Source organism: Oryctolagus cuniculus, chromosome 9, assembly GCF_051225735.1.
Source record: "Oryctolagus cuniculus isolate XC-2025 breed Fujian yellow rabbit chromosome 9, ASM5122573v1, whole genome shotgun sequence".
Taxonomy (NCBI): Eukaryota; Metazoa; Chordata; class Mammalia; order Lagomorpha; family Leporidae; genus Oryctolagus; species Oryctolagus cuniculus.
Window position 1 is genome coordinate 16,720,156 of NC_142875.1, and position 27,999 is coordinate 16,748,154.

Here is a 27,999-nt window from a genome sequence, read left to right on the forward strand (position 1 = left end):
GGAAGACCTTAAGATGAAAAAGACAAGACAGATTCCAATACCAAGAACACAAAGCTGTTATTATCTGACATATTTTAAAGCAGCCAAGAGAGGAAAAAAACAGCAATTACAAACAAGGTGGAAACAAAAAGAAAAGAGTAACTCAGCCAAGAAACGACTCAGCAAAGAAATATAAGATATAAAGAATAAAGGGGGGTGGGGGTGGGCAGCACTATGGCATAGCAGGTAAAGCCACCGCCTGCAGTGCCAAGTATCCCATATGGGCACCTGTTCGAGACCCAGCTGCTCCTACTTCTGATCCAGCTCTCTGCTATGGCCTGGGAAAGCAGCAGAAGATTGCCTAAGTGCTTGGGCCCCTGTACCCAAATGGGAGAGCTGGGAGAAGCTCCTGGCTCCAGATCAGCCCAGCCCAGCTCCAGCTGTTGTGTTTGGAGAGTGAACCAGAAGATGGAAGATCTCTCTCTATCTGTGCCTGCCTCTCTGTAAACTCTGCCTTTCAAATAAATAGATTAACAAAAAAAAAAAAAAAGAAAAAAGAAAGAGGGGCTGGTCTTGTGGTGTGGTATCCTGGCAGGTTAAGCAGCCACAGGCATCCCACATGGGCACTACTTCAAGTCCCAACGGCTGCACTTTCAATCCAGCTCCCTGCTAATGGCCTGGGAAAGCAATGGAATATGGTCAAGGTGCTTGGGCCCCTGCACCCATGTGGGAACCAGGATGGAGTTCCTAGATCCTAGTTTCAGTCTGGCCCAGCCTCAGCTGTTTTTCATCTATTTGGGGAGTGAACCAGTGGATTGAAGATCCATCTCTCCCCTTTTCTAACTTTGCCTTTCAAATGGATAGGTAAATCTTAAAATAAAAGACATTCTCAGAAGAAAACTACAAAATATTTTACTAAAGGAAGTTTTCTAAATAGAGAAAGGAGAAGACATAACCTTGGAATCTGAAGAAGGCAGAAAGAACATGGTAAGCAAAATACACATGTAGACTTGCTTTGGTTTAGATAGGCTTTTTCCCCCAAAAGGGTCAAGTGCTGGAAGATCTGTCCCCACTGTGGCAGTATCTTTAAAAAAAACTTAAGACAAAAGCTACAATCAAATTCATTTCTACATAGCTCAGTGCCTGAAATAAGAGATAGTCAATAGATTAGTTATAACATAAATAAACCTGCTGGTAAGGATACTACACAGTTAATATTGTTTATATTCTGTTTTACCTCAAAAATGTGAAATATGGTAGTTTTGCTAAGGCCCAGTACCACTAGGAATACTCTACCCTTGATGTCTAGGGAGTAAAGAGCATAAGTTCACTTGTAACCACAACCATACATGGAAAGGTTGGATAGTCAAGATAGGTATATCCTTTCTCTGAAGGGAGGAGAGAACCTCCACTTTGATTATGGCCCTTTCTAAATAATGTCTGAGTTTGTGGACTCAAAAGGCTTCCATAGCCTTGGCAGCTCATGACAAGAACCTCGGGTGATCACTGATGTCATAAATAAGAGTGTCAATTGTTAAATCAACAACAGGAGTCACTGTGCACTTGCTCCCCTTGTAGGATCTCTGTCCTTAATGTGTTGTACTGAGAATTAATGGTAAAGCTAGTCATCAAACAGTACTTTATACTTTGTGTGTCTCTGTGGGTGCAATCTCTTAAAATCCTTACTTAGTATGGAGTTGATCTTCTGTATATAAAGATAACTAAAAATAAACCTTAATGAAGAATAGGATGAGAGAAGGAGTAGGAGGTGGGATGATTTGCAGGTGGGAGGGTGGTTATGGGGGGAAGAATCACTATAATACAAAAGTTGTACTTATGAAATTTATATTTATTAAATAAAAGCTTTCTATAAAAAATAAGGGTTAAATATATATGGGACATCCATATAACAGAATGAAAAACTATTAAAACTGAATTTTGTAAGGAAGAATTTAATGACTTGATAATACTTCAGATATAATATTAAATGGAAAAAGAACACTGTGTGCAAATATAAATACACATTATTATACTCTTGATTTTATAAAATTGATAAAGTTGTTAGAAAATTTAAAAAAGACTGGAGAGAAAGATATTAAAGCTTTAAAAATAGTTTGTCTTGGTGCTATGAGTATTTTTTTATCTTTGTATTTTCTTTATATTCTTTTTTACAATGATTATATATTGTTTTTCTGATTTTACAGTGAATTCTAGTAAAAATAAAGATTCTGTCTACTTTTTGGAAGATCAACTGCTGATTTGTTGTTTAGGGTTTTAGCATCAAAGCTGACACTTCAGTGTTGATGTTTTAATCAAAATAGAATAAGTCCACGACAGTATATCTTCTAGAGTTTATGATTTACGTTTTAGACGTGTTTTTCTGCATTTGTTTAGAGATACTGTCTTCGTTTTTTGCAAGTGACTTAGATCCTGCCTAATGGAACCTAGTAAGTTGAAATAAACAAGTTGCTAGTCTCTGCCCCCTCAAGGAAAAAAAAAAAAAAAGATAGGTATATCCTTACCTGCCATCTCTGATAAGCTCTTCAGCTGACTCAATCAGCTTGTTAAGTTTCTTGACTTGTTTATAGTGCGCAAAGCACCTTTTATGATCCTGATCAAGTTTAAGGCATTCACGAACTTCACTGCTCATGTTAAAAAAAAAAAAAAAATCCCAGTCAAAATAATGAGTCTTCCATATTATAGAAATAATAAAAGTATTTTTGTTCATAAAAATTAAAAAATACTGACTTGCATGATTTTCTGTATACTTTTATATATCACATTATACCATACACACTTACTGATTAAAACTAAAATGATGTATATATACAGTTACACATTACTTCACTCTTTCTGCAAATATCAACATATTCATGAAAATAAACTATGTAGATTTAGAATAACTTAGAATACAAAATATATAAACAGCCTTAACTATAATTTAATAGTGAAGCTGTACAAGAAAATGGGGTTAATTTACTGACAACAATTTAAAAATGATCAGATATCTGTCACCAGAACTGACCTGAGGGACAGTTCATGGTCCCCTAGTTGGTAGTACAGTGTGCTGATTTTATAAAATGCCTCAGTATTATCATTCTTCAATTTTGATGCAGCTTTTAAGTCACTTATAGCTTTTCTAGGCTCCCCTTCTTTTATAAAACATTCAGCTCGAAGTTCCCGAAGTTCAGCATCCCAAACACAAACCTTGAAAAACAGAAGAACAATTTTAAGAAACAATAAATTATAAAGGTTCATTCCTGTATGCCACATAGTTTATCTACCTATTTATCAAAATAAAATATCCTCAATTAATGTAATGGCTTCTATATTGTAAATAGTGCCAAAAAGTCTGAAACAATTTCAATGTGATAAAAATGTTAAGACAATAATTTCACCAAAGATATCTTAAATAAATTCTGCTGAGGGAAGGGATATAGATAATAACAAGGCCCTTTTACTACCTCCTTCAATTATATAATTCTAAAACTCTAAAGAAAACAGCATTTACCATTACAGTGAGACATTTACTATTCCCAGTAAAGCATATTTTTAGAGAATATTCCATAAGAAAATTTTTGTTCTTAATCAACAATTCTAATTTCTAATCAAAAATTAAAATCCAAGTTCTAAATTAGAAAAGTATTTTTATTCTACTAAGTAAATGCAGTTATCTTTTGTAAAACATCACCTCCTTGAAATTCTGTCCTCTTTTTAAAACAAGGAAAACAATGTGAGAAGGCAAAGAGGTTAAGGAGTTGCCAATCCTATTTTAACAAGATTTCACAAGGTTTAGCAAACACAATAATATTCAATATATAAACCAAAAAGCCAAACAATAAAGACTGTGAAAATATCACATATAACAGCCACGTTTTCACATATATGAAGAAATCAAAATCAATACTATATGTAAATTAAATACCAAGAAAGCTGGGTCAAAGAGGATAGTCTATAGACCAAGGTAAAAATTATAAACTTTATTCCCTTAAAAAGTATGAACAAAATAATAAAAACATAAATTCTGTGCTCACTTCAGCGGCACATATAATAAAACTGAAATATGAATTCTACTGAACTATATCACGAGTTACTCTGTAAAATTATCAAAGAAGGGCAAGTATTTAGCCTAGCGGTTAAAATGTCAGTTCAGTTGCTTATATTCCACACTGGAATTCCTGAGTTTGATATCTGGCTCTGGCTCCTGACTCCAACTTCCTACCAATGCAAATCCTGAGATAACAAAGCGATGGCTCAAGTAACTGGGTCCTGCCTGTCACATGAGAGACTATACTGAGTTCCTGGCCAGTAACCAAAGATGAGAAAGCTCCCCCACCTCCTGTGTGCGTGCATGTGTGTGTGTGTTTAAGAAAATATTTTAAAAAGAAAAAAAAGAAATGTACTGGGGCCGGCACTGTGGTATAGCAGGTAAAGCTACCACCTGCACTGCCAGCATCCCATATGGGCGTCAGTTGAAGTCCCGGCTGCTCCACTTCCGATCCAGCTCTCTGCTATGGCCTGGGAAAGCAGCAGAAGATGGCCCAAGTGCTTGGACCCATGTGGGAGACAAGGAAGAAGCTCCTGGCTCCTGCTTTCTGATCGCCACAGCTCCAGCTGTTGCAGCCATCTCGGGAGTGACCCAGTGGATGAAAGACCTCCCCTCCCCCCCCCCCGCCTCTGTTTAACTCTGCCTTTCAAATAAATAAATCTTAAAAAATGAAATGTGCCAGGATACAAGAGCTCAGTACAAAAGAGGGGGAAAAATCATTATCAGAGAAGTGTCCATTCTATATACATACCAGTTTACTGCCAAGATTAAATAAAACTGTGTATCAAAGTGCTATGAAAAGTGCAAATATGTTATGATTGCTTCAATTTGAGTATTTTAGTAGACTTCCTTCTAAATCCTTTGACATTAAATCCTTCAGAGGCAAGAAAACCATAGAGTTAAGTTTCCTCGTGTATAAACCTCTGGATCTTACTAACTCTTTACCTGCCTTTGTTCCTTAGATACTTTTCACTCTGAACACTCCTCTTGATTCCCAAACATCATTTGTAAATTTGTCTTCAACTCTTTCATCTTATCTAACATCTAGAGTTCTCTTCTCCCAAAAAAAGCAAAATAGCAAAGCAAGCAACATATAAACACACTTAACTTTTATCCATAGAACATTCAACACTGAAAACTTCAGTTCCAAATTCTACTATATGTGTACACATAAGATCTTTCACTTAACTAGTTACTAGTGGTAGCTTGTTCTAAGAGACTTACCTCCAACATCTTATCAAGGAAGGTTATAGCAGCCGCATAGTCTGCACTTTCAAAAGCATCAAGTGCTTGTGAGCGCAAAAGCTGCATCTCATCAGACTTCGTGAGCTGAGACCGGGCTTCCTTTTCTTCATTTTCACTTGGATTAGATTTGAGCTATAAAATCAATAATAAATTAAATTGAGCAGGGTTTTCAATCTCTTAAATCTAATGCCTACAATACACAGAAACAACTGATCATTCCAAATACTGAAGGCCCTTGGGGAAATGGGTGAAGGGCAACTGGCAGAACTGCCTTGTCCATGACGTGCTTCACCGTGGCAGGCAGCAGTGAAAGTTCTCTTTTTTCCCACCAATGTGATCCACAAAAGCAAGCAGTGATCTGCACTAAGACCTGGTCACCCCTGCCCCCTAACCCTGGCAAACCTATCAGGAAGTAAATACAGTTAGGAATGTGAAGGGTAGAAAGGAACACAGTAAGGAAAGCACCCTTTGGCCGGCGCCGCGGCTCACTAGGCTAATCCTCTGCCTTGCGGCGCCGGCACACCGGGTTCTAGTCCCAGTCAGGGCGCCAGTTTCTGTCCCGGATGCCCCTCTTCCAGGCCAGCTCTCTGCTGTGGCCCAGGAAGGCAGTGGAGGATGGCCCAAGTGATTGGGCCCTGCACCCCATGGGAGACCAGGAGAAGCACCTGGCTCTTGCCTTCGGATAAGCACGGTGCGCCGGCCGAAGCGTGCCAGCCGTGGCGGCCATTGGAGGGTGAACCAACGGCAAAAGGACCTTTCTGTCTGTCTCTCTCTCTCACTATCCACTCTGCCTGTCAAAAAAAAAAAAAGGAAAGTACCCTTTACACTTCGTTACACACAGCTCTGAAGAATAATCTACTTTTACTTACTTTGCCTTCTAGTTATATTTCCTAAGTATTTAAGTATAAAATATATTTCCCAAAATAATGAAACACATAGGGAAACTAAAGAGAGCTATTTCAGAGAAGTTATGGGATAGAAAATGATTTTAGAGCAGAGGAGTTAATGTGCCAAAAAAAAGGGGAGGGGGTTTCATAGAAGAGAGTAATGCCTTCTTAAAAGGCTCATATGGTTTCAGAAGTTTGCACAGTGCACTTTTTAAAAGTAATTTTATGAACATTTTATGTATCATATAATTCACTCAGTTTGAGTGTACAATTCTATTTTCTAATAAGTTTACATCAGCACAGCTTAGATCAATTCCTTCAACCCAGTAAGATCTTTGTGTTTCCCTATAGTGCATCCCCACTGCCAATGCCAATGTAGAACACATGAACTTTTTTTTTTTTTTTTTTTTGACAGGCAGAGTGGACAGTGAGAGAGAGAGACAGAGAGAAAGGTCTTCCTTTGCCGTTGGTTCACCCTCCAATGGCCGCTGAGGCCGGCGCGCTGCGGCCGGCGCACCACGCTGATCCGATGGCAGGAGCCAGGAGCCAGGTGCTTTTCCTGGTCTCCCATGGGGTGCAGGGCCCAAGCACCTGGGCCATCCTCCACTGCACTCCCTGGCCACAGCAGAGGGCTGGCCTGGAAGAGGGGCAACCGGGACAGAATCCGGCGCCCCGACCGGGACTAGAACCCGGTGTGCCGGCGCCGCTAGGCGGAGGATTAGCCTAGTGAGCCGCGGCGCCGGCCCACATGAACTCTTAATATTAAGCTTAATGTCTCAGAAATATCAAATGCCTACATTGAAAAGCAACTAATTTGGGGGGGGGGGCAGGAGACTGTTTTAAGATTATAGTTCATATGTAATAATCATTGAAATTATTATTTTTACTAGAAAGGAAATATGACTGATTCCAAGTTGGGGTGAAGTACAGATAAGACAAGGTTATTTCTAGAAATCCCTCTTCCTTGATGGGCCAATCATACTCCATTCCCTCCTAGTGGGTTCATTCTTTAAAAACACTCCCACGATCCACCTGGCTGCAGATAACACTCCAAATGAGAAACGAAGAATATTATCTCTTGGTAATGATTCTGTACTTATCCATTCTGCTCTTTAGGATAGTTCAGCTGATCTGTCTCTTTTAACCCTTGGCTTGTGAAGGGTAGACTACAGAGTATCTGTAGGTAAGTAGGAATTGGTGACATCTGCTTACTCTTGGGGAGGATTTTCCCTCTAAGACTATCTTGCAGTTGAAGCATGCTGCTTCAGAGCCAAGGTATGTCTATGTTTTCTCATCCTTGGGGGTCTTGAATAGACCACAAAGGAAAGGGGATGCATGTGTGTTCACCTCTGATTTACTCTCTATAGAAGAAGTGTATTGATAAATTTTTTTCCTGAATGTACACCCTTGATTCTTTTAGATACAATATATTAGAGAATGACTCTTCTGGATGGAAACTGAATATTTTCTCTTTAACTGGAATCCAATCTCTTCCACACAGTGTTTCTTGTTGGAAAGCAAGGACAAAGCCCTAAATTTCAAGGTTGAAGAGATTCACTCAGTGCTCAAGAAAATCGGAAAAAAGGGAGTAGAATCAGCTTAGGTCATCTGGGCTTCTTTGGGGCCAAGAGGGAGGTGGGAAGAAGGAGATGATTCTTCCATGGAGTAAGAAAGGAGTTAGAGAAACAAAGGCAAGACTTGCTTAGAACACTGGAGAGTTTCAAAGGGGGCTAAGTGAGATGAAGATTTTTCCTCTTACCATAAAGTCACTGACATCTCCCAATTATCCCCTTGTTTTCCAAGACATCACAATGTATAGCCCCGCTGATAATTCCCTCCCTCTTTTCTTCATATTTTTTCTCATCCCTGCTCTTCTCTAATACTTTCCCATTTCTGACTCTTTCAGCCAATGAGGCCTTTCCTATGACAGTACTGCATTTCTTCTCACCATTTTCCTGAGCTTCCGAGATAAAAATCCATAAAAGCTACAGATATTAAAAGAAGGCTTTTGAAAGAGGTGACCTGTCCTCTGACTGCACCTCTGCTTCTGGCCCCTCAGATAACCACAGTAGGCTGGCAGTCATGGTGCCCTTCTAAGATGGCCCGGGGCCCCCATCTCCTGCTATTCATGCCTTTCTGTAATTCCCTCTCCTACTGTGTGGGCTGGACCTGGTAGCTCCTTTTAACAAACACAATAAGGACAAAGATGATAGGAGGTTACTTATTAAGTTATAAACATCATAGCTTCCACACTGCTAGCACATTCCCCCTTCACCTTGCTTGAATGCATGTGTGTGCTCTCTCTTCTCTCCTGCATCCTCACTGGGGGGCAGCAGATGGTGGCTCAGGTACTTGGGTCTCTGACACTGACATGGAAGACTTGGATTGAGTTTTATGCTATATCCTGACTGTTGCAAAATTTGGGGAATGAACTAGTAGACAGAAGATATCTATTGATCTATCTGACTTTCAAATAAAACAATTTAATTTTAAAAGAACATAGACATTAACATCAATTTAACATGCTGAGTAAAAAAGGTCTACTCTAAAAGGTACATAACATTTCCTAATATATAACATTTTTGAAATGTCAAAATTTAAAAATAAAGAACAAATTAGTGGTTACCCAGCCTTAAGATTCAGGAGACCACAGTACTGTGGAATAGAAATGGGTGTGGTTATACGAGAGAAACAGGAAGGCTCCTGGTAGTAACAGAACAGTTCGGTGTCCCAATTGTAGTGACAAACCCACAAATTAACACATGTAATGAAGTATACAAACTGAACACAAACGCACAAAAATGAACACTAGTAAACTGAGAACATGTGAACAGACAGGTAGATGTACCTTATCAAGTTCAATATCTTGGTTGTAATATTCTACCAAAATTTTACACGATGTAATCTGTTGGGGGAAACTAGGTAAAGGGCACGAGATTTGTCTGTATTATTTCTTAACAGTTGCATGTAAACAACCTACAGTTGTGTGAATAAAAATGTGAATTATATATGTTCTGATGGAAGAATCTCAATAATGATAGTAAGTCAGTTTTAAGGACACACTGGCAGAAATATGACTGCTACAGAAAAACCTAGAGGCCAAGATGGTGGAACAGCGACTGGAGAGTCCTACAGGGGGGCAAAATTAATATTAAAAAAAAAAAAAAAAGGACAGAAAGTACATTATCAGGATAAAACCGTGGGACAGCCACAGTGGGAGAGCCCCCTTCCCAAGAGTACTGGAGATGGTCCAACCCGTGCTGAGAGAGAAAAAACCAAACAGAAGATCCGCCCATTCGGATCCAGGGAAGAAGATGCCCAACTGGGCAAGCCAAGTGAGAGGGAACTCTAGGGGCCCACAGCACTGCCTATACATCTGGAGGGAAAGCTTACTGAACTGACACTGGAGTTCCACACAGATCTCCCACAGACAGGAGTACAACGGGGGGGGGGGGGGGGGGGAGCTTATATTCGTCCCCACTCGCCCATCACAGCTGTAGCGAAGACCTGTGGCCAGCAGGGTAGAGCTGACACCATTGTTGCACACAGGCAGGGAGCAGTGGCCCTAGCTCCAGTCAGTTGCACTGCACTGGTAGCCCAGCAAGGGGAGGGGAGGGGGAAAAGCCGCATAAGGGAGCCTGCTATATACCCTACAAACCATAGATATAACGAGAGAGAAAAAACCTATAGGGGCCGGCATGGTGGTATAGTGGGTAAGGCCACCGCCTGCAGTGCCAACAGCCCATATGGGCAATGGTTGGAGTCCCAACTGCTCCATTTCTGATCCAGCTCCCTGCTATGGTCTGGGAAAGCAGTAGAGGATGGCCCAAGTGCTTGGGCCCCTACACGTGTGTGGGAGACCAGGGAGAAGCTCCTGGCTCCTGGCTTCAGATCAGCCCAGCTCCACCTGTTGCAGCCATATGGGGAGTGAACCAGCAGATGGAAGATCTCTCCCCTCCCCCCACTTCCTCTGCTTCTCTGTAACTCCACCTTTCAAATAAATAAATTAAATTTAAAAAAGAAATCTACAAATGCTAAGAAACAAAGGCAAAAATTCAAAAACCAAAAATAAGGAAGACACTATGGAACCCCCAAAGGAACACAACATCTCAGCATTAGAATATGAAGATGAAGAGATTGAGGAAATACCAGAAATGGAATTCAAAACACGAATCATCACATTACTCAGAAGCAATCATAAGCAAATTCAGGAACCAAAGAAGACTATATATGATATAAATGAAAACTTTTCACATTAAATTGAGATTTTAAAGAGAAATCATAATGAAATACTAGAAATGCAGAAATCAACAGATCAAATAAAAAAATGCAGTGAAATGTCTTAACAATAGAGTAGGTGAGGCAGAAGAAAGAATATCTGAGCTAGAAAACAAATCCCTGGAGATTTTCATCAAACCAAAAAAAAAAAAAAAAAAAGAAGAAGAAGAAATCAGAAACTGAAGAACACTGTTAGAGATACATAGATAAATAGTCAATAAATGGTCAAAGGTCTTAAACAGAAATTTTTCAAAAGAGGAAATCCAAATGGCCGACAAATCAAAAAATGCTCAGGGTCACTAACCATCAGGGAAATGCAAATCAAAAACCACAATGAAGTTTCACATCACCCCAGTTAGAATGGCTTTCATACAGAAATCAACAAACAACAAAAGCTGGCGAGGATGTAGGGGAAAAGGCACCCTAATCCACTGTTGGTGGGACTGTAGACTGGTAAAGCCACTTTGGAGGACAGTATGGAGATACTTCAGAAATCTGAATATAGACCTAGCAGTTGACCCAGCCATGTAATGAAATCAGTAAACAAAAGAGTTATCTGTACTCCCATGTTTATTGCAGTTCAATTCACAATAGCTAAGACATGGAACCAACCTAAATGCCCATCAACCAAAGACTAGATAAAGAAATTATGGGATATATTCACTACGGAATACTTCACAGCAATAAAAAAAAAAAAGAAATTAGGTCATTTGCAACAAAATGATGAATCTGGAAAATACCATACTTAGCGAAATAAGCCAGTCCCAAAGGGACAAAAAACAAATTTTCTCCCTGATCTGCAAGTGGTCACTGACATCATACATAAGAGTGCTTATCGTTAAGGTAACAACAGGAGTCACTGTGCACTAACTCTCCATGTAGGACTTCTGTCCTCAGTGAGTTGTATTACGAGAATTAACTGTGATACTTGTTCTCAAAACATTTGTGTGTGTGTGTGTGTGTGTGTGTGTGTAAATTGTTGAAATCTTTACTTAGTACAGAGTTGGTCTTCTGTATACAAAGTTAATTGAAATGAATCTTAATGGAGAATGGGACTAGCAAGCGGAAAGGGAGGAGGATGGGGGTGAGAGTGTGGGTGGGAGGGAGGGTATGGTGGGAAGAATAACTATATTCCTAAAATTGTAAATATGAAATTTGTATTCCTTAAAAAATAAATTTGGGGCTGACACTGTGGCGCAGTGGGTTAACACCCTGGCCTGAAGCACCGACATCCCATATGAGTGCCAGTTAAAGACCTGGCTGTTCCACTTCCAGTCCAGCTCTCTGCTATGGCCTGGGAAAGCAGAAGATGGCCCAAGTGCTTGGGCCCCTGCACCTACGTGGGAGACCCAGAAGAAGCTCCTGGCTCCTGGCTTCGGGTCGGCACAGCTCCGGCCATTGTGGCCAATTGAGGAATGAACCAGTGGATGGAAGACCTCTCTCTCTCTCTCTCTCTCTCTCTCTCTGCCTCTCCTCTCTCTGTGTAACTCTGACTTTCAAATAAATAAATAAATCTTAAATAAAAAAATTAATTTAAAACATTAAAATAAAATAAAATTTTAAAAATGCAGGTCTTAAAACAAACCAGTTAAGGTCATAAAGAGATTGGCTGAATCCTTTTAAGTAATTTTTCAGTATCAACCCCTTCAATGACACATGATCTAAAACAGTCCCCCAACAAATCCAAGACACTTCACGCTTTGTAAAATAGCTATTATGGATATGATTGCAAAATTCCCTTTAAAAAAAAAAGAAAGATTTATTTGTTTATTTTAAAAGCAGAGTTATGGAGAGGGAGGTACAGAGAGAAAGAGATATCTTCCATCTGCTGGTTCACTCCCCAAAAGGCCAAAGCAGCCGGGGTGGTGGGGGGGCGGGGGGCAGGTCAAAGCCAGGAGCTTCAACCAGGTCTCCTTTGTAGGTGCATGGGTCCAAGCACTTGGAATATCTTTCACTGCTTACCCAGGTGCATTGGCAGGCAGCTGGATCAGAATGGAGCAGCCAAGGGCCGGCACCACGGCTCACTAGGCTAATCCTCCGCCTGCGGCGCCGGTACCCCAGGTTCTAGTCCCGGTTGGGGTGCCGGATTCTGTCCCGATTGCTCCTCTTCCAGTCCAGCCCTCTGCTGTGGTCTGGGAGTGCAGTGGAGGATGGCCCAAGTGCTTGGGCCCTGCACCCGCATGGGAGACCAGGAGGAAGCATCTGGCTCCCGGCTTTGAATTGGCGCAGCGCACCGGCCGTAGCAGCCATTTGGGGGGTAAACCAATGGAAGGAAGACCTTTCTCTCTGTCTCTCTCTCTAACTCTGCTGTCAAAAAAAAAAAAAAAAAAAAAAATGGAGCAGCCAGAATTTGAACCAGTGCCCATAAAGGATGCCAGCGCTGCAGGTAGTGGCTTAATCCACTGTGCCACAGCACCAGCCCCAAAATTCCCTTTTAAGAATCACATTATTCCTCTCAAATCAAATGAAGGGTCTCACAAATCACACAGAGGACTTTTAAGAATAGCTCAGCTGGGGCCGGTGCTGTGGCGCAGTAGGTATATCCTCCGCCTGCAGCACCAGCATCCCATATGGGTGCTGGTTCTAGTCCCAGCTGCTCCACTTCTGATCCAGCTCTCTGCTATGGCCTGGGAAAGCAGTAGAAGATGGGCCCCTGCACCCAAGTGGGAGACCCAGAAGAAGCTCCTGGCTCCTGGCTCCTGGCTTCGGATCAGCTCAGCTCTGGCCGTTGGGGCCAATTGGGGAGTGAACCGATGGAAGGAAGACCTCTCTGTGTCCCTTCCTCTCACTGTCTGTAACTCTACCTCTCAAAAAAAAAAAAAAAAAAAAAAAAAAGGTCAGCTGACATCTTTAGGTTATCAGAAAGGACAAAGTAAGCCATATAAATCGAGTTGGGATTGTGGGATTGCACAGCCATGGTGTACATTCTGACTTCTGCTAGTGTGTCTGAAACTGATTCTTACATACATATATCATACTATCATCGATTTTAGCCACATTACTATAAATATTATAATATAAAAAATGAATCTAATACATTCTCTCAAAATAACATCTTCCCAGAATCAAGTAAAAATTGAATTTAACTTACCACTTTTTTAAAATCATCTTCTGCTTCATCAAGTTTTCCTTGTTTGAGTAATAAATGACCTCTCTGTAATCTTGCCTATGGAAAAATAAAGAGGGTATCCTGAGCAGTATGCATTTTCTAAATTTTTTAAACACAAAGAATAAAACTAAATAAGCTAATGAAGTTACTAATAAATACTTATTTTTCCAACACCCATTTGACTTGGCACTGAGAATAATTTCTAGAACAAGTAAATGTGGATACTATCTGATACAGTATATTTCCTTCAAAACAATCTCTGCCCTATCCAAGAAAATTGAAAACACACATTCACACAAAAACTTGTACATGAATGCTTATTACAGTAGCCAAAAAGTGAGAACCCAAATTTCCATCAACTACTCAGTCAGTAAACAAATATGATATATCCAGTCAATAAAGCAATACTATTCAGCCACAAAAAACAGGAATGAACTGTTATATTCATATATACTACCATATGAGTGAAACCTGAAATGAAGCTAAGTCAGACACAAAAAGCCACATATTACATGATTTCATTCTTATATGAACTACCCAAAATAGGCCAATTGATGAAAAATGATTGCCAGAAGTTAGGCTGGAAATAGGGAGTGATGGCTAGCTAATAGAAAAGAATTTCTTTTGGCAGTGATAAAAATGTTCTGGAACTAAATAGTGTTGAATTCATAAAGTAAATAAAAATTTTTAGAAGAGTTAATTTGAGAGGATATGAATATCTCATTTTAAAATACTTTTTGCCATTATAATAAAATTTGTATAATTTGGGACATTACCCATTAAAGCTCTAAAATGATTTACTTCCTTTTAATTAGTTTAAATTTTAGATTAACATGAAAAACATGCATTTTATTGGATATGATATGGTATTTCAACAGATATACACAGTTTAAACCAATCATATCAAGCAATTAGCCTTTCTATTTCCTTTATCTCAGATTATAATTATCTCACAGTTCAGTAGAACTCTAGAAATAATTACCTTCAGCAAATGCATTTTGGTTCCCATTAACAGATCTCCCCCTCCTCCCACACCTTCCAGCCTCTAGTAATCACTCTTTCAGATTCAGTAACTATATGTGAATATATATGCCCTTTTTAACTTCCACATGAGAGAAAACATGCAGAATTTGTCTTTCAGGTCTGGCTTATTTCACTGAATATATTAGCCTGTGAGTCTATCCATTTTATCGCAGATTTCAGAATTTCATTCTTTCTTAGGGTCACGTAATGTTCCACTGTGTGTATTTCTCATGTTTTCATTCATCCATCCATTGAAAGACATCTAGCTTGATTCCATATCTTGGCAGTGAATAGTGCTACAATGGTAGGAAAAAAAGAGAGAGAGAGGGAGGGAAGGAGTGAGGGAAAAATAGAAGAAGGCACCAAAAAAATAAATGGAAAAATCTCCCATGTTCATGGATTAGAAGAATCAATATCATCAAAATGTCCATACTTCCAAAAGCAGTTTACAGAGTCAATGTGATATCAATCAAAATACCAAAAACTTTCTTCTCAGGAGACACCAAATAGCTAAAACAATCTTACACAACAAAAACAAAGCCAGAAGCATCATAATATCAGATTTCAAGCAAAGCAGTTATAATCAAAACAGCCTGGTACTCATAGAAAAACAGATGTATAGACCAATGGAACAGAACAGAAGCTCCAGAAATCAATCCAAGCATCTACAACCAACTTATATTTGAAAAAGGAGCTAACCAATCCCTAGAGCAAGTCTCTTCAACAAATGGTGTTGAGAAAACTGGATTTCCACATGCAAAATTATGAATCAATACCCCTACCTTAAACCTTACACAAAAAATCCACTCAAAGACCTAAATCTACAACCTGATACCATCAAATTATTAGAGAACATTGAGGAAACCCTGCAAGACATTGGTACAGCAGTTCCATTGGTATTGGAGTTCTCGGAAAAGACCCCAAAGGCACAGGCAGTCACAGCCAATACTAACAAATGGAATTACATCAAATTGAGGAGTTTCTGTTCAGCAAAAGAAACACTCAGGAAAGTGAAGAGGCAACCAACAGAATGAGAGAAATTATTTGCAAAGTATACAATTGATACAGGCTTAATAACCAGAATAGTCAAAGAGATCAAGAAACTCTATGATCTGATTTCATCATCATTTAAAAAAAAATCATCTATTATTTTTCACTTTATGTTTCTGTGTGGGAGCAAACTGCTGAAATCCTTACTTAATGTATACTAAGCTGATCTTCTGTATATTAAGATAATCGAAAATGAATCTTGATGTGAATGGAAGGGGAGAGGGAGTGGGAAAGGGGAGGGTTGTGGGTGGGAGGGACGGTATGGGGGGGAAGCCATTGTAATCCATAAATCGTACTTTGGAAATTTATATTCATTAAATAAAAGTTAAAAAAAAAAAAAAGAAACTCTACAACAACAAAACAACCAATCCAGTTAACAGATGGGCCATGGGTAAAGCTACCACCTGCAGTTCATCACATATGGGCACCAGTTCAAGTCCCAGCAGCTCCACTTCCATCCCAGTTCTCTGCTATGGCCTGGGAAAGCAGCAGCAGATGGTGCAAGTCCTTGGGCCCCTGCACCCACATGGGAGACCCAGAAGAAGTTCCCGGTTCCTGGCTTCAGATTATCCCAGCTCCGGCTGTTGCAGCTAATTGGGGAGCAAACCAGTGGATGGAAGACTTCTCTCTCTCTGCCTCTTCTCTCTCTCTGTATAACTGACTTTTCAAATAAATAAATCTGAGAGAGACAGAGGGAGAGAGAGAGAGGCCGGCCAAGGACTTAAACAGAAATTTTTCAAGAGGAAATCCAAATGGCCAACACACACAGGAAAAATGCTCAGTATCAATAGCCATCAGGGAAATGCAAATAGCAACCACAATGATGTTTCACCTCACCTCAGTTAGAATGGCTTTCATACAGAAATCAGCAAACAAATGCTGGCAAGGATGTGGGGAAAAAGGTACCCTAATCCACTGTTGATGTGAATGTAAACTGTAAAGCCACTATGGAAGACATATGGAGATACCTCAGAAATCTGAAAATAGCCTGTCATATGACCCAGACATCCCACTCCTGGGAATTTACCCAAGGCAAATGAAATCAGTATATGAAAGAGTTCTCTTATCCCCATGTTTACTGAAGCTCAGTTTACAATAACTAAGACCAACCCGAGTGCCTGTCAACTGAAGACTGGATAAAGAAGTTATGGGGGCTGGCGCCGCGGCTCACTAGGCTAATCCTCCGCCTTGTGGCACCAGCACACGGGGTTCTAGTCCTGGTCAGGGCGCCAGATTCTGTCCTGGTTGCCCCTCTTCCAGGCCAGCTCTCTGCTGTGGCCAGGGAGTGCAGTGGAGGATGGCCCAAATGCTTGGGCCCTGCACCCCACGGGAGACCAGGAGAAGCACCTGGCTCCTGCCATCGGATAGGCGCAGTGCGCCGGCCGTGGCAGCCATTGGAGGGTGAACCAACGGCAAAAGGAAGACCTTTCTCTCTGTCTCTCTCTTCTCACTGTCCACTCTGCCTGTCAAAAAAAAAAAAAAAAAAGGAAGAAAGAAAAGAAATTATGGGATATACACACTAAAGAATACTACACAGCAGTTAAAAATGAAATCTGGTCATTTGCAACAAAATGGATAAATCTGGAAAACATCGTATTTAGTGAAATAAGCTAGTACAAAGGGACAAATATCATATGTTCTCCCTGATCTGCAAGAACCAAGAGTACCTAAAAGGCAATCTGTAGAAGTGAAATTCACACTTTGAGAAGGGATGACTTGAACAGCCCTTGTCATGACTGTGGAGGAAGTTTTTGTTTTTCATACTATTTGTTGAACTCTTCACTTAACACAGAGTTAAACATATGTGTATATGTCAATTGAAAATAGATCTCAGTAAAAAAATGAGAATGAGAATAAGAGAGGGAGGAGGAAGAGGGGTGGGAGTATGGTTGGGAGGGCAAGCAGAGAGGGAAGAATCATCTTGTTCCAAAAGCTGTAATTATGAAGTGTACAAAGTTTGTGAATATAAAGCTGTATAGTTCTGCATACATTCCTACTGACTTTCTTCTAAGGATACAGTTTATTTTTTTAACTTTTATTTAATAAATATAAATTTTCAAAGTACAGTTTATGGATTACAATGGCTTTTTCCCCACCACAACCTCCCCCCCACCTGCACCCCTCCCATCTCCCACTCCCTCTCCCATTCCATTCGCATCAAGATTCATTTTCAATTATCTTTATACACAGAAGATCAATTTAGTATATATTAAGTAAAGATTTCAACAGTCTGCACCCACACAGAAACACAAAGTGTAAAATGCTGTTTGAGTACTAGTTATAGCGTTAATTCACATTGAACAACACATTAAGGACAGAGATCCTACATGAGGAGTAAGTGCACAGTGACTCCTGTTGTTGACTTAGCAAATTGACACTCTTGTTTATGGCGTCAGTAATCACCCTAGGCTCTTGTCATGAGTTGCCAAGGATATGGAAGTATTTTGAGTTCACCGACCCTGATCTTATTTAGACAAGGCCATGGTCAAAGTGGAAATTCTCTCCTCCCTTCAGAGAAAGGTACCTCCTTCTTTGATGGCCCATTCTTTCCACTGGGATCTCACTCACAGAGATCTTTCATTTAGGTCACTTTTTTCTTTTTTTTTTTTTTTTTTGCTAGAGTGTCTTGGCTTTCCATGCCTAAAATACTCATTAAGGATACAGTTTAAAAACTTGCAATGGGACTCCAAATCCCCTTAAGCTGGGTGGTAAATATACCATCTTAAGTGTTAAACTGATCATATGAATAGGAATAAGGGTCTGGTATTAATAACAAATCGAATTAAAAATGGAGAAAATGCTCCAACACGGGAAATAATCCATACAGCAGACCCACGGAATGACAATCACTTTAAGTGGTACTCTGACCTCAGAATCAGCCCTTAAGGCATTCTGGTCTGCATTTCAGGCATGGAAAGCCAAGACACTGTGGCAAAAAAATGTCCTATATGAAGGACCTCAGTGGGTGAGACTGCAGTGGAAAGAAGTGGTCATCAAAGGAGGTACTTTTTGGTGACAAGAGAACTTTCACTCTACTTATGTCCTTGTCTAAATACTGACAGAGTTTGCGGATTCAAAAGGCTTCCATAGTCTACACAGTTCATGTCAAGAGCCTGTGTGATCACTGACATCATACATAAGAGTGTTAATTGTTAAATTAACAATAGGAGTCACTGTGAACTTCCCATGTAGGACCTCTGTCCTCAAAGAGCTGTATTATAATTATTTGTAAGTGTTCCCAAAAGATGTTTCATTCTTGGGTGCTTCTTTAAAGTTAATTTTCTTAGGAAGAAGGAAGAAGGAGAAGAGAAATTAACTTCAAGATACAATGACTTTGAACAGCCTTTGTATCAACTGTTGATGAAGAGGGTTTTGTTTGTTTTGTTTTGTTTTTTGGTGCGAATTGTTGAACTCTTTACTTAGTATAGAGTTGGTCTTCTGTGTGTAAAGTTAATCAAAAATGGATTTAGTGGAAAATGGGACTGGGAATGGGAGACGGAGGAGAAAGAGGGGTTAGAGTGTGTGTTGCAGAGCGGATATAGTGGGAAGAATCACTATATTCCTCAAGTTGTACTTATGAAATGCATAGTTTGTATTCCTTAAATAAAAGGTTTATTTCAGCAGAAAAAAAAAAATTGTTAGAGAGAGAGGGAGAGAGGGAAAGAGAGAGAATCTTTCCTCTGCCAGTTCACTCCCCCAGATAATTGCAATGGACAGGGATAGCCAGAGCCAAAGCTAGGAGCCAGGTGTTTTATCCAGGTCTCCCATGTGGGTGGCAGAGTTCCAAATACTTGGGCCATCTTCCACTACTCTTCCTAGACCATTAGCAGATCCAGGAAACTGGACTGGAAGTGGAGCAGCCAGAACTTATACCAGCTCCATATGGGATGCCAGTGTCACAGGAGAAGGCTTTACCAGCTATGCAACAATGCCAGCTCCAAGTTTTTCATTTCTAATATTTCTATTTGGTTATTTTTAATGCCTCTTTCTCTTTGCTGAATTTCTCATTCATATCAAGCATTTTCTTGTATTTCTGTATCTATATTTTCCTGTATCTCTTGAGTAACCTTATATCATTCTTTTGAATTCCTTATTGGGCACTTGATCAGTCTCCCTTTCTTCACAGTCTGATAGTGAAGTATTATTGTGTTCCTTTTGGTGTATCATATTGCCTTGCTTTTTTATATTCCATGTGTTCCTAAACTGACTCATTGGCATCTGGGAATCAGTTGTCTCTATCACTTTTAAAGGATTATTTCAGTGGGCTGATGACTTTATCCTATATCTGTGTCCTTGGGTGTCAATCTTGCTTTAGTTTCAGTTTATGAATAGTGCAGTCTCCCTGTATCTTCAACATAGCAGCAGGAGAGAAATCTCCCTATTCCTTTCCTCACTGATAGCAGCCATTGCGGGAATATGGGGTGCTCCTCGGCATCAGTGTAATTGCTAGGATCACTGTTAAACAATTCCCCAGCCATCTCCCAAGGGAGGGACTAGTGTCAGGATCTTCACTGCTATTGCGGGCAGGCCCTGCTGCTGCTGTGAGAGGACCTGGTATAGACTCCCAGCCACCACCCAAGCCAGGAGCTGGAGCTGTGAGAACAGCACTGGTGCTGAGGGAAGGACAGGCTACTGCTGGTAGCAGGCAGGGATCATAGATTCCCAACTACTACCTGACTCTGGAGACCCAAAAACAGCTATAATGTTGGGTGGGCCCCTAGTTGCCATCTGAGGGAATGTTTAGGTCCACAAAAGTAGCCATGGCTCTGGCACAGGAAAGCATACATCCCTGGGCTGCTCTTATAGGAGGGGCCAGATCCCGAAGATACATGCTGGGCTGGCTGTGCGGAGCAACCTTAGGCCAGAACCTGCAGCAGTACACAGGGACAGGCAAATGCAAAAACCCCAGGCCAGAGCCTTGAGCAAACAAGCTACGTGCTAGGCTTGGTAGGATGCCAAGAACCCAAAGCTATCTGTCAAAGGGACAGAGTCCAGAGTGATCTATTGGGACAGGCAAGGTACACAAATTCTAGTAACTGTCCATGGGAGAGGATGAAGACCAGAGCAATGCTGAAGCTCAGTCTGCAGGCCTTTCGCTTGTACTGTGAGCAGGCTGGGTACATGTACAGTCCTCAACACACAACTTTCCAGAATGTGCACACAGTCCCTAGTTCATGCACAGTTCTGAGCCTCATTGGTACACCTGATGGCGCCACAGGAACCCTGATTGTAGTCCTAATGTGCACAGGTCCAGCCGCAATTACTGATGCCCCAGGTTGCTAGGAAAGGAGAAAAAGTGGGAATGAGGATGACCCCGCCCCCGTCTGAGGGATCAGGCATCTCTATTTGTAAAATCACAGGCGCCAGATCTCCCAAATGCTCTGCAAAGCATTGTGTGAGCTAGGGAGCTGGGCCCAATTAGATCTGTGAGGCTACAGCCTTCCTTGCAAGAGTTACTGGAAGTCTGAGAGCCTCCTGAGATTTAGATATTCAAGACTTTCTGTCACCTAGTGCAATATGGATTCTGACAGTGATTCCTTTCTCAAGATGGAGCTGTACCCCAGCTTATATTCTGGAGGTTGAGGACAAGTTCCTTGTCTAAAGCAAAGCTTTTGTGAGTTCTCTAGAGAGCTCTCCTTACCAAGCTCATGGTCTGCAGTGACTAGATTTTTCTCTAAAAAGGATGGTCCAAGTGAGGTGCTCCGTGAGAGTCTCCTGCTCACTACCTTCCATTAATACTGTTCAAGTTCTTTAGTTCTTTTGAATAAAGACTGAGAGCTGGTATTATTTTAATTTTCAGCTGGCATTCCTAATAACTACATTTTCCCCCACAGCCAGGAGCTAGATTCAATTGTTGTTTGTTCTATTCCTCTCAGTGCTGCTATCCCTTGTCTCTGAATCCTACTGGGCTTCTTCTCCGCCCTGGCTGAGTTTGGTGCTCTTCCTTGGGCACTGACCTTAAAATGTAGCTACTGATCTGCTGCTTTCAGTCTTCTCTGTGGAGCAAGAGAACACTGAGCATCTCTATCCAGCTTTCTTTAATCCTCTAGGTTTGTTTTTTACTAACTCTCAATGCAAATATTTATTAGACAATAACAAGAATAACAATGACTCTTCTATTTTGACATGCAGTCTCTCCCTCTTCATTTCTGATATTCCTCATCTACTAATGTGTTAATTTCATCTCTTCCAAGAAAACCAATTCTAATGACCAACGTGTCCCTAAAAACAGAAACCACATCAGTATTCCACATAAACTTATGTATTAATTTTATGTTAAGGATCCAAGACAGCTGAACAGGGTGCAGCCACATTAACTTCAGTTGCTCTGGGATATGAAAAGAACAAAGGAAGGATCACATTTCCAGGGATCTGACTGAAATTTTCAAGAGGAAATGAAAACAAACAACAACAAAGACCCAATGGACACGAGGAGACAATACAGCTGCAAGCTGTGAGCCACCATCTTAACACACCGAGGTAGGAAGAAATCGATACGTACCTCACCACTCACAATTTTAGCTGACAGGGAGTCACCTGTCACCCACTGACTTTCACTTCATCCTGCAGAGGTGACTGGAGTCTGAGCAACCGCCAGACTTCAAGCAGGGAAACCAACTTGCTAATTCTCCTCCCCTATTCCCACAGGGCATCATACTTGGCAGCAGAAAGCCGCACAGCATGCCTCTGTTTTCCTACCAGCATCAGAGTTAGAGTCAGGGCAATGCATGGGACAAAGGACAGATCCCCTGCATCCTGTAACTCTGGCAGTTTTTGCGTATTACCACCAAAACCATGCTCATGCTATGTGAGCAAGGGAGATTCACCTTACCTTCTGGAGGCTAACAGCAGAAGCAACCCATTAAAAAAATCTGCTCCCACCCTGGGAAATCTGGAAAATGAGCTGCTATACTCTGCAACATGAGGACTGTAACAATTCATTCTAGCTTTAAGAAAGAATCCTAAAGACAGTAAGAGAAACGTGTCAAGTGACATACAAAAGAAAACAGATTAGACTAACAGATTTCTCAGCAGAAACCCTATGGGTCAGAAGAGAGCAGGATGAAATATTCAAGGTCTTAAAAGAAAGAAACTTCCAACCAAGAATATTAAATCCAGGGAAGCTATCCTTAATGAAGGAAAAAAAGTATTTTCCAGATAAGTAAAAACTGAGAGAATTCACCACCACTAGACCAGTCTTACTAGAAATTCTGAAACGCATCCTATTTGAGAAATAAACATCATGAAAAAAATTTTTAAAAGTCATGCAGGGCCAGTTCCAAGATGGCAGAGTAGGGAGGGAGCTCACTGCTCTAGTCCAGGAGAAGAAGATAGTTTATAAAACCTCCACTTTGACTATGACCGTGTCTAAACAAGATAAGAGTCGGAGAACTCAAGGGGCTTCCATAGCCTTGGAAACTCATAACTGGTGCATAGGGAGATTACTGATGCCATAAACAGGAGTGTCAATTGGTAAAGTCAACAACAGGAGTCACTGTGCACTTACTCCTCATGTAGGATCTCTGTCCTTAACGTGCTGTACACTGAGGCTTAATGCTATAACGAGTACTCAAACAGTATATTTCACTTTGTGTTTCTATGGGGGTGCAAACGACTGAAATCTTTACTTAATGTACACTAAACTGATCTTCTGTAAAAAAAAAAAAAAAAAGAAAGAAATTATCAATTCCCAACTTGACTCTCACTGGGATTAAACATGACAATAGGTCTGATCTGATTTCATCATCATTTAAAAAAAAATCATCTATTATTTTTCACTTTATGTTTCTGTGTGGGAGCAAACTGTTGAAATCCTTACTTAAGGTATACTAAGCTGATCTTCTGTATATTAAGATAATCGAAAATGAATCTTGATGTGAATGGAAGGGGAGAGGGAGTGGGAAAGGGGAGGGTTGTGGGTGGGAGGGACGGTATGGGGGGGGAAGCCATTGTAACACATGAGTCGTACTTTGGAAATTTATATTCATTAAATAAAAGATAAAAAAAAAAAAAGTGGGGAGAGTGCAATCTCAGGGAAGAGTTAGGGAGAAAACTGCTGAAGAAACTCTACGCAAATTAAAGGGAATCGTGGAGCTACTTGGATGGTATGGAGGCCCACAACTCAGGACTCCAGTAGCTCAGAGGCTACACACCAGCACTGGAAAGTGAGGTAAAACCAAATCGCAGCAGCCCAAGCCACTGGCACTAACACTACAGGAAGAACCTAGAGGGAATCCGGCTTGTAGCCTAAGGGGGGATAGTATACCTGCCAAACTAGAGAAGAGGGAAAAAAAAAAAAGGCAAGGCCACCTTTCTTTCTCCTTGATTACTTTACAATGGGGTCCTGCAAGAAGCCAATAGAGTAGATGCCATTTTGGAAATACATTACAGCTGTGCAAGCCTGTGTCTGCACCTAGAACCAGCCAAGTGGAGACTCCTAACTCTGGTGGGTGAACTACCAGGGGGCTGGGAGCTCGTGGCTGTGGGAGGCTTCTGTACAGGGACTGTGAAAAAAACTGAGGCTGTGTGGGAGGACTCACGGCATGGCTGGGACTTTGGGCATTCACTTTGGGAGACTCCACATGCTCAGAACTTCCTGGTTACTTGGTGAGGGACACTGCTGGGGAACCTGAACTTTTACACTGAGGAGGAGTATCTCCACAAATGCCGAACAACAAATACATCAATTCAAGAAACAAGGAAGAAACACTTCAATACTAGATGTGAAGATGATGAGAGGGAAGAAATGCAAGAAATGGAATTCAAAAAACTGATCAAAAGAGTACACAAGTCGGCGCTGTGGCTCAATAGGCTAATCCTCCACCTAGCGGCGCCAGCACACCGGGTTCTAGTCCCGGTCGGGGTGCCGGATTCTGTCCCGGTTGCCCCCCTTCCACGCCAGCTCTTTGCTATGGCCCGGGAGTGCAGTGGAGGAGGCCCAAGTGCTTGGGCCCTGCACCCCATGGGAGACCAGGAGAAGCACCTGGCTCCTGGCGGCCATTGGAGGGTGAACCAACGGCAAAGGAAGACCTTTCTCTCTGTCTCTCTCTCTCACTGTCCACTCTGCCTGTCAAAAAATAAATAAATAAAATAAAATTAAATTAAATTAAAAAAAAAGACACAGACAAGCTGAATGGATTAAAAAACAAAACCCATCTATTTGCTGCCTACAAGAATCACATCTCACCAACAAAGGTGCATGCACACTGGAAGTGAAAGGATGGAAAAAGAAATTCTATGCCAACAGAAACCAAAAAAGAGCTGGTGTAGCCATCTTATTATCAGACAAAATAGATTTTAACACAAAAACTGTTAAAAGAGACACAGAGGGGCATTATGTAATGATTAAAGGATCAATGACTGTCGCTCCCCCTCTTCAAGGAGGAACGACACAGGACCCTGCGCTGTTCTTTTGTCTGCTTGGCCCTCCCCGGGTTTGCTGCTGGTTCTTCCTGGGTTGGCTGCCATCCCTCCACCTCCGTGGAGGGGAGGGGCCCCTGCCACTTTCCCCACTTCCGCGGGGGAGCGGCACACCGCCGGCCGGCTCTCTCGGGGGCTGCTCAGATGTTATCCGGATGTTCCCCTTAGATGTTCCTGGTGCATGTTGTCTCTCTCCTCCTTTATAGTCCTCTTCCACCAATCCCAACTCTGCTACCCACACGCCGAGTACGCTGCTCTCCTCCAATCAGGAGCAGGATCAGCTCCTGCAGGTTACTGGTCGAACTGGAGGCAGCTGTGTAGAAGCTGTTTACTCCTCTCCCAGCGCCACATTGTGGGAGAGGAGATGCATAGAATAAGTCTTAATTCCAGTAACTTAGTCTAGTCCGAGTTGCTCCCCACAAATGACATTATAAACGTATATTTACCTAATTACAGGGCACCTGGCTTTTTAAATGAAATGTTAAGGGATCTGAAAGGAGACATAGTCTCAAATACACTAGTCATGGGGGACTTCAATACCTCACTCGCAGCAACGGACAGATCAATCTTAGAAAACCAGTAAGGAAACAATAGATTTAATTGACACTATAGACCATATATATATATATATATATATATATATATCTACAGAACTTTTCATCCTACAGTTGCAGAATATGCATTCTTCTCACAAGTGCATGGAACTTTTTCTGGCATTGACCACATGCTAGGCCATAAAGCAAGTCTCAGCAAATTCAAAAAAATGAAAATCACACCATGCATCATCTTACACCACAAAAGCGTGAAGATGGAAATGAGTAATTCAGGAATCTCTAGAACATATGCAAACACATGGAGACTGAACAACATACTCCTGAATGAACAGTGGATCACAGAAGAAAACAAAAGAGAAATCAAAAAATTTCTGGAAACAAATTAAGATGACAACCCAACATATCAAAACTTATGGGATACAGCAAAAGCAGTGTTAAGAGGAAAGTTTATAGCAATTGGTGCCTACATCAAGAAATTGGAAAGGCACCAAATAAATAAATATCAATGCATCTCAAGAATCTAGAAAAACGATAGTAAACCAAACCCAAAACTAGTAGAAGAGAAATAACTAAAATTAGAAAAGAAATCAACAACTGAATCCAAAATAAGATACAAAATTGACACACCATTGGCTCAATTAACCAAAAAAAGGAGAGAGACGACGACCCAGATAAAAAAAAAATTACAGATGAAAAAGGAAATGTAACAACAGACAGCACAGAAATAAAAAGAATCATCAGAAATGACTACAAAGAGCTGTATGCCAAAAAAAAACTGGGAAATCTAGAAGAAATGAATAGATTGCTGGACACATACAAACTAACTGGAGCCATGAAAATATAGAAAACCTGAACAGATCAAGACAGAAATTGAATCAGCAATAAAGGCCCTCCCCAAAACAAAGAAACCCCCAGGACTAGATGGCTTCATTGCTGAATTCTACCAGATATTTAAAGAAGAACCAATTCCAATTCTCATGTTATTCAAAATAATTGAAAGAGAGGGAATCCTCCCAAATTCTTTCTACAAAGCCAGCATCAGCTTAATTCCTAAATCTGAAAAAGATGCAACAGAGAGAGAATTCCAGATCAATTTCCCTGATTATACAAAAATCCTCAAGAAAATTCTAGGCAATCAAATCCAACAACACATCGGAAAAATCATCCACCCAGATCAAGCAGGATTTATCCCTGGTATGCAGGGATGGTTCAACATTCACAAATCAATCAACGTGATACACCATATAAACAAACTGCAGAAGAAAAACCATATGATTATCTCAATAGATGCAGAGAAAGTATTTGATAAAATACAACACCCTTTCGCAATCATATTAAGTGTTAAAGTGAACATACAGATAGGATTAAGTGTTAAGGGATCATATAAATAGGATCAAATGTCTGGTAATAATAATAGATGGAATTAGAAAGGAGAGAATGTTCCAACATGGGAAGCAGTCCACACAGCAGACTCACAGAATGAAAATCGCTTTAAGTAACATTCTGACCTCAGAATCAGCCCTTAAGCCATCCTGATCTGGCTGAAAAGCCCATGAGAGCATTTCAGGCATGGAAAGCCAAGACACTGTGGCAAAAAAAAAAAAAAAAAAAAAAAGTTCTACATGAAGGATATTTGTGAGTGAGACCCCAGTAGAAAGAAGTGGCCATCAAAGAAGGATGTACTTTTCTCTAAAGGGAGGAGAGAATTTCCACTTTGCATATGGCCTTGTCCAAATACTGACAGAGTTTGTAGACTCAAAACAGCTTCCATAGCTGAGGCAGCTCATGTCATGAGGCTCAGGTGGTTGCTAACGTCATACAGAAGAGTATTAATTGTTAAATTAACAGCAAGAGTCATGGTGCACAAATCCCCATGCTGGACTTCTGTCCTCAATGAGTTGTATTGTGAAAGTTAACTGTAAAACTGATTCTCAAACAGTTTTTTCTTTGATGTGTGTGTGTGTGTGTGTGTGTGTGTGTGTAAATTGTTGAAATCTTTACTTGGTATAGAGTTGGTTTTCTGTGTACAAAGTTAATTGAAAATGAATCTTAATGGAGAATGGGATTGGCAAGGGGAGAGGCAGGAGGAGGAGAGGTGGGAGTATGGGTGAGAGGGTGGTATGGCTGGAAGAGTAACCATATTCCTAAAGTTGTACTTATGAAATTTGTATTCCTTAAGAAATAAATTAAAAAGAAAAATCATGAAAACACATGGCAGCACCAAATTCACTAACAGAGCAGGTAGAGTCATTATTCAATCAACAAAATGACAGGTCTTAGTTCTTATCTATCATTGCTAACCTTAAATGTTAATGGACTGGGGCTGGTGCTGTGGCTTAGTTGGGAAAGCCACCACCTGTAGTGCTGGCATCTCACATGGGCACCAGTTTGGGTCCTGGCTGCTCC

At 40.8% G+C, this 27,999-nt stretch overlaps 1 protein-coding gene across 2 annotated transcripts in view; it reads right to left on the reverse strand.

Moving 5' to 3' along the window:
* The window catches only part of DNAJC3 (DnaJ heat shock protein family (Hsp40) member C3), an 86,721-nt gene that overhangs the window by 23,657 nt on the left and 35,065 nt on the right, over positions 1–27,999 (reverse strand). For both annotated transcript variants that reach the window (XM_089303502.1, XM_008260109.5), the window contains 4 exons: positions 13,529–13,603; positions 5,252–5,404; positions 3,005–3,186; positions 2,502–2,621 (listed from right to left, as the gene is read on the reverse strand). In XM_089303502.1, coding sequence (XP_089159628.1) covers positions 2,502–2,621; positions 3,005–3,186; positions 5,252–5,338 — 389 coding nt within the window. In that variant the 5' untranslated portion in view covers positions 5,339–5,404; positions 13,529–13,603. The remainder of the gene's footprint in view (positions 1–2,501; positions 2,622–3,004; positions 3,187–5,251; positions 5,405–13,528; positions 13,604–27,999) is intronic.